This window comes from Arachis ipaensis, chromosome B10 (assembly GCF_000816755.2).
Source record: "Arachis ipaensis cultivar K30076 chromosome B10, Araip1.1, whole genome shotgun sequence".
Lineage (NCBI taxonomy): Eukaryota > Viridiplantae > Streptophyta > Magnoliopsida > Fabales > Fabaceae > Arachis > Arachis ipaensis.
Genome location: NC_029794.2, coordinates 122,874,491 through 122,882,509, shown reverse-complemented (window position 1 = coordinate 122,882,509; position 8,019 = coordinate 122,874,491). Strand labels below are relative to the sequence as shown.

General features: G+C 29.0%; 1 protein-coding gene and 1 long non-coding RNA gene across 2 annotated transcripts in view; one reads left to right on the top strand and one right to left on the bottom strand.

Moving 5' to 3' along the window:
• LOC107621116 (uncharacterized protein DDB_G0292186-like) overlaps positions 1-426 on the top strand; it is a 2,526-nt gene extending 2,100 nt beyond the window's left edge. Inside the window, exon 2 of the mRNA XM_016323154.2 lies at positions 225-426. Coding sequence (XP_016178640.1) covers positions 225-396 — 172 coding nt within the window. The 3' untranslated portion in view covers positions 397-426. The remainder of the gene's footprint in view (positions 1-224) is intronic.
• LOC110268123 lies at positions 2,273-2,634 on the bottom strand. Its single transcript, XR_002356188.1, has 2 exons — positions 2,437-2,634; positions 2,273-2,323 (listed from the first exon to the last, which is right to left on the bottom strand). It is a non-coding gene; the product is annotated as an uncharacterized LOC110268123 (long non-coding RNA).

Genomic DNA, 8,019 nt, shown 5'->3' with positions numbered 1-8,019 from the left:
AAGTATATTTTTTTTAAAAGGATTTTTTTCAGCGTTTTTTTTTATTTAAAGAATTTGTCAAATATTTTACATTTTTTTTTTAAATTTACTATTTAGTGACCTCCAAACACACACTAAACATATAATCTCATTGGGAAAATGAAGAAATGATTTTAGACTTTAGTTGAAGATAAGTTTATTGTTGAGCATGTAGTTGATGAACTGTTTTAATTTGTTATGTGAAGATCAACGGATAAAGCTAGAAGTCCTTCATTGAAGCATGGCGTGGAAGAGAAGCGAAATCAACAGCAGCAGTTATTAGAGCAGAAGAACATTGTTGCTAAAGAAACTCCACCAAAGTCAAACACAAATCCTTCAGAGAAGAAATGGCTATCATGCTTTGCATGCTGTAAATAGAATAACACAGTTTAGTTAGTTAGTTCACCATTTTGCTACTCATCTTTCTTCCTTTCTTAGGTTAGTAACTTTGTATCATACATATGTCTTATATTAGACGTATTTTGCTTTATTTTGTATATATATAATTTTTATTTTACTCGAGATTTTAATTTTCTCTTTTACTTTCTCTCAATGCCTCTCACCCTTCAACATACACCCTCTTTTCTCTTAGCACTTTCATTCTGGTCTCTTTTCTTCTATTCTCTTTTTTTTCAACTCACTTAATATAATATATACTTATTTTTCGATAATATTAAAAGATGTAAATTTTAATTGTTGGTTAAATTATTATTAATTTGCAAATTAAAAAACTGTTTACCTTTAATTATATATACTTTGTAAATTTAAATGTTAATTTTGTATGCATCCTTTTTTAAAAATTTTAGTTGAAGTTGAATATGTTTATTCAATTTCGTATATTGTAATAAAGAGTAAACTTAGTCTATTATCTAGTATAGTCTAGTATTAGCAGAAATTTTTCTTTACAACTATTGGTCAAATATGTAAACCTATTCTTCTTTAACCTGTTTGAGAGGAATAAAAAAAATTCAAATAAAGACAATATCTATTTTCTATTTTGCATACTTGTTGAATTTTTGGTGCAATTTAATTGTAGAGTTTGGTATGACAATATAACTTCCGGATATTCATGCCTAAATGATAATTTGAAGATAATCTGAGACTCTTTAAACTGGTAATCGTATTAAAGTATTTTTTTAATGATGTTTTTAATTTAATAGACTTACAAAATAACTAGAATTTGCATTTATAATTGGTTTTGCCATCTGTTTTTTCTTGAAGAGGTTAACTTAGTCAAAGCCAATTTTACTTTTTTTAAAAGGCATGAACAAATTTTAGTTGAAAAAAAAAATAGTTGAAAAATACAAAATTTTTAATTATTTCATATAATTTAGATTCAATTATTCTGCAGATCCCTATAGTTTTATCGAATTTTCAATTAAATCTTTATATTTTTTTTCTTTTCAATTGGGTCGCTATACATTAATTTTTTTTTTTTCAATTTAGTCCCTATTAACGTTAAACGTCAAAAAAATGTTAATGAATTGTGAAATTACTTATATACTTTTAGGGACCTAATTGAAAAGAAAAAAAAGTATAAGGACCTAATTAAAAATTCGATAAAATTATAAATATTCAATGAAAGATATTCCTATAATTCTTATTCAATGACTTTACGACATGAAAGATATTCTTATAATCCCTTTTATTTTGTCACCATCATTTTTTTGCTTATTTATATACAAATTGTACCAGATACCTTCTCTTTTTTTTTAAACTTTCAAAATACCTTATCTTAAAAACTAAAATTATTTACAAAATCTAATTTCTATATAGTTCCTAAAACAAGAGAACCAATTTGACTCACAAAAACCCAAAAGTAAGTATATTGAAGACATGAATTTTTTTCTATGTTTAAGCTAGAACAAGCAATACATATTTTCTCAAGTATTAACAAAAGAAGATATATAAGGCAAGAGTCCAAAATTTTCTCTACACATCCCTGAATTAAATCAGTATCAACGGTCACCAATTCGTTTATAATTACAAACAATCCCGACAAATTCAGGACGATAAAAAAAAGGAAAAAGGAAATCCAATTTCATAATCAACATCATCACATCAACAACAATCAACAATAAACAAAATTCATAATCAACAAAACCATTTCATACGTCAATTCATCAATTAACAAATTTCTGCGAGAATATCCAGGTTCATCTCAATTTTTGGCTTATCTTGCTCACTTTGATCTAGTTTTAAAGAACACCCATAAGGGGAACTCTTGATTTCTTTTTCCTTCTTTTTCTTTTTCGAATTTTTAACATCCCCGACATCTTTCTTTTTGTCCGACAGAGCCTCTTCCCTATTTTATTGAAACAAAAATTATGAATAAATTAAAAAAAAAAAACTTAAAAAACATTAAAGCAGAGAAAATAAGCATGCATACAAACTATAATTTAGAATTAGTGATATCACCTATGCGTCTGGCTATCTTAAAGAATATTGTTAGGTTCCAAAACTGTTTGAATAATACTATTGCCATCACCATCAACATCTGACTCTACCAAATGATACTTCTTCTTAAGCTATCCATGTTTGCTTTTCTTACCCTCTGGTTTGATATCATCAGAAGCATAAACAATGTACCTACCTATCATTTGTGAATATCAAAAGACATTGAAAAAAAATTGTAAACGTAATGAAAGACAAAAAGGTATTTTTTTACTTTGTTTATATTTAAAGTCTTTTGATTTAAGAGTACATCAAAACATGCTTCAAATTTCCTTAAAAGTATTCTACAGTTGCAATAATTAATATCTTTTCCAAAAAAAATTATACAAGATCACGTGGAGAAAAGTCAAATGAAACTAGAACACACACAAACAAGATAGGAGAGGGATGAACATTGAATGTGCCTTCATTGGAAATAGGAGATGGCGAGAAAACCTCCGGATTAGGATTATCATCAATAAAACGATCCTCTAAATTATCTTCGTCGCTGCAGTCTGACCTCTCATTCTCTATGTCAGCAATATCCACCCCCGAATAACTCTCTATCCACCCCGAATAATCTATATAGAATTAGTGACATCAATTCGCATACCGCAGAGGATTCTTAGCATCTTCGTCATTTTGAGAGGAATCACCTACAGCAACAGAAGGATTAGGTTGATGAATCATAGTGGTGACAGGGGTAGCATCTTCCCCAGAAACAACAATGGCATTACCAGCCACAACTGGGGTAGCAGCAGCAGGGCCGCAGCCTTGATTCTAGGAACCCTAGATTTTTCTTTGGATCCTTGAGTGCCATTGCTAAGGCTCAAATTTCGCCACTTATTATGAATTACCACAAAAGAACAAAAATTAAAAATCCTAAACCCTTGACTCAGTTTTTTCACACTCAAATTTCACCATTTATCCAAAAAAATAGAATACACGAAGGAAATTTAAAATCCTAAATTGAAATAAGACACAAAATTAAAAAGGTTAATTAGTGGAATTTTGCACCTTGAGGTCAATGTTGGAACGTTAAATGAGAAAGGGTGCAAATTGGGGATCTTTGAGAATGTTCTTCCATTTCTGCTTCTGATTATCCATTTTCAATTTTGTTCTTCTTTCTTTCTTGAATTCTTCAGCTCAATGAATTCAGTTTAAGAGAAATTGAAGAGTTTCCTCCAAAGCTGTGGAGGTAACCAAGACTTCGATAGTAACATCTGTGTTATGGAGTTGCCACTAACAGCACAGCATTGGACGACGGACACTCATGCCACCAAGGACGACGACACCAGCGAACAGAGGAGAAACGCCACTGACTTCAGAGATGGTTAGGGTTCTACAAAATGTTAAGGGTAGTTTTGGGATTTTGAAAAATTGGATGTGGGTTCAGTTTGTAATTTTAACGTAATTATAAGAATATTCGAATTTTTAACAGAATATTCTGTTATCTCAAACGATTTTGTCACGACAGGGACTAAATTGAAAAAAAAATTAACGTCTAAGGACCCAATTGAAAGGAAAAAAAGTATAGGGACCTAATTGAAAATTTGGTGAAACTATAGGGACCCGTAGAGTAATTAAACCTATAATTTAATGAATAAGTATATTTATTATTTAAATATGATGTTATGTTAATAAAGGATAAAATTGTCCACTACAAAATTTTAATTTATTTGGTAAATATTTCAAACACTAGAATTTAATTTAATTCTGTAATTTTACTAATTCATTTCAAATACTGAAATTTAATTCTATATCATTACAAGTTTTCAAACAGGTTGTATATTTTTTCCTTTCAATTAGATCTTTATACTATTTTTAATTTTATAATTAGGTTACTTCTATGTCAAAAACGTTAAAAGCAATATAATATTCTTCTCAAAAAATATATGGTAAAATATCTAATTAAATTTTTAATTGTAGATACCTTCAATTTACAAAGAAATATTCTATTAGTTCTAACATTTTTATACTAATAAGAACCTAATTACAAAATTAAAAAAAATAATATAGGAACCTAATTATAAATTTAATAAAATTATAGAGACCAACAAAATAATTTAACTTTTAATTTATCTATTAAGTTAGTTTATTTCATTCAGTGATGACTAAATGTGTTAGATGGTTGAACTCACTAAAAAGAGCATGCTGGGTTAGGATTTGGAACCAATGAATTTAAAAAATTTGCACAAGTTCATACTGCCAAACCTACAGGTTTTGGCGGGGTGAGATGAGCCGATTCGCTTGACCAAAGTTTTTTATACTGAATGAGAATTAATTTTTTGTTAGTATAGTCTAGTAATTTTTCAATCTTTTTATTTGTTTACATGAATCTGATTAATGACCTTAATTATAAAAAATATGACTAATTAAGCTTTTTAATCATAATGCTTTTTAATCCTTTATTTGCAGAAAACTACTAATTATGATTACCATTTTTGCCAAATTTCAGGGACAAAAAATATACTTTACCTTTGTTACTATTTAGGTCACACAAAATGACAATCGCACGACCTTGCAAAAAAGATTTAACCTGGATTACTATGGAAGAGCGTGACTTGCTTGAATGCTGTGGAAGTATCAAGTTTGCTAAGAAGATAGCTTTTGTTTCTCCATTTTCCTCGTTGCAACACGCATTTGATGTGGCTTCCGATGTTTGGTGTAACAAGATTAATGTTCATTCTTGGCTGATAGCACTCAATGCTCATATCAATATCTGTGAAGAATTGCCCTTCTCATATGCATTCTACACTAGTGTCTCATCCTTTGCTATGGATTTTGGTATAGAGGTTTGCTATCTTCGATATTCTGTTTGCGCTTTAATTTATTATTGAATTTAACATCATGTTACCATTTAATAATTCTCTATAGTTAATTGGTTTAGTTGGAAACTTGTAGGAGATATATGCACTTAACGTGCAGTATCTGCAAATGTTTGGGTTTTCATATTTTCCTATTTTCATATTTTACAATGTTAGATTATTCTTTTCAGTTTTTATTTATTAATTTAATTTTACCCAAATAACATTATGTGACTAAATATATTTTATTTTTTTAGTTCATTATCCTGTAATCATTGCTCCTTTAATTTTCTCCAATTAGTCCATCATAAGAACTGAGTATTTTAGTTTTTTTATTAGGTAGACCCTCTACCAAATCGGATCCGTTTATTTAGCCAATTTATATGTTCTTTTAGTAGATATTTTTTAATTTCACTAATCTCTAGTGCATTTATAGACAAAGTCCAGTGATGGTTGATTTTATTTTCTAGAAGTTATACTTGTGCTGGTTGGGATCTTTTTTCATCTTTTTTTTAGTTTGTGTGTTTTAGTTTTTGTTTTCTTTAGTTTTGGTTCCTTCTCTGTTTTCTCTGCACCAAACCTAATTAAGTTTTTTTTTGTCTTCTCTTGGATATGTGTAATTAAATATATATTTTAAAATTATTGGATACTGTGATATAGTATTTTTGCTTGTAGTCTTTATACATTTTATACATGATTAAGAACAATTCATATTTGGGATAAAAATGTAACTGGTTGTGATCAATATTATTGGCATTGAATTAGTTCTTGTTGTTATACACTTTGCTCTAATAATATTCTTTTTATTTTGATTAATCATGCATGGGAAAACTAGCAATATATATGTTCACTTTGTTGGTAACCTCTTTTCGTGTAATGAAACCTTGAACTATATAATCTAATTTTTCGTTTTGTTAAAGTCGCACTTGTTTAATTAGTAAGTTCAGGATTCTAGAAACAATTTTGAACCAGCCCACCGTGTTTTTATTGTCCAATACTATGTTTAATTTGGTACCGATATTGTATGCAATATAGATTAAATTAGTATGCAATTTAGATTAATTAGTGATATATATGTGTGCAATTAATTTGATAGATATAAGTTTGTCATCTATGCCGTTTTCGTTCTTTTTAATTTTAGTTTAGTTTGACTTGACGTTCTTCCATGAATTCAGACAGCTCTACCGAAGAAATCATCACTCACAAAATGATAGCGATTCAAGTTTGGGCCTTAAAAAAAGTGAAAAAGTCATGATGGAATTGGATGTAGATGGACAAGATCGAGATAACGGCTCGAACCTGTTTGCGAGATTTCTTGGTCAAGTAGCTCATCGAATTAGATTTTGTCCTATCAATCAAAAGATGAGATAAGATGCTAGATAACACGAAAATATAGTGAAAATTTATTGAAGTTTATTTCACTTTGACGTATATTTTTATTGATTTGTTGTCATTTAATAATTGATTTCATATATGAATTATTTCAAGAAAAATTTTGAGTTGGATTATGCTGTGGCGTCAAATGGGCTCTGAGGACCTTAGGTGATAAATGGAAGGCTCATAAGTATAATTTACAAGGACAATGCTTCTATCCTAACAAAAGAAAGACAGAAATTTTGGCTGCGAATCCCTCAGACATATCACCTATTGAATGGACTGCTTTTGTGTAACATTATATGGACCCTAAAATAAAGGTAAATACTTGTTCTATACTTTTTTGTTTTTTATTGAATATTGACTATGGGTATCTGGTAACATTTATTTACTAATTTTTTGTTCTTTAAAATCATAGAAACATTGTTTGCAAAATGCCAGAAATCGTGAGAAGCTTATAGTTTCACATGCCGGTGGAAGTAAAAGCAATGCCAGAAGGAATTATATTATTTTCATAAAATTAGCATTTATAATTAAATTTGTGATTACCTTTAATATTCTATTTATTGTATTAGGAGAAAAAATTAAAAAGGCCTGTATGTCGAAACGAGGTTATTGTATCAACTTTGTTAAAGAAAGATGAGAGTTATGTAAGCGGAAAGGACAACGATTAACCGTGAGTGCCTGGGTTTTTTTATATGGCTGTATATTTTTTCAATGCATTAATTATATGAATACTTTACTCCAATGCGATGTACATTTGTTTGGAGGAAAAAATAGCAGAGCATTTGCCTGAAGATCAAGAGTGTGCTGCCACTGAAGATATTCATTCAAAAGTCTTGGCTCATCCAGATTGATTGAAAAAGTTTGTGGTCCTAAAAATGGTAAGCGAGTACGTGATTTTAGTAATGCTACATGTCCCAGTGATTTCGGCAAGTCAAAGTGCATCTTTGGAGTTACAAATTATGAAAGTTCCCGCCACAGCATGTCGTAGATTTATAGAGGCAACTTAAAAAAGCTAAAGATCAAGTGGCAACCCTCTACAAATTTCTACAACAGAAGTATCATGATGAAATACCTACCTTCTCTCATCGTGCCACATACTCAGTTGAATTGATGCACCTCAAGCCTTGTTATTTTACTCTTAATTTATATCTAATTTACACTGTTATTAGAGATAATTTTATTTTTTGTCGTATATAATTATAGGACTTAGTTTTTGTTATTTTTTTAACTATTTATATGAACAATACATATTCTTTATTGTTATTACTTAGTTTGCTAATTTTTTGTTTTAATATTTATTATTGTTGCTTTGATGGTATTTATTATTATAAAACATTTATATATATATATATATAGAGAGAGAGAAAGAAATATATGAAAT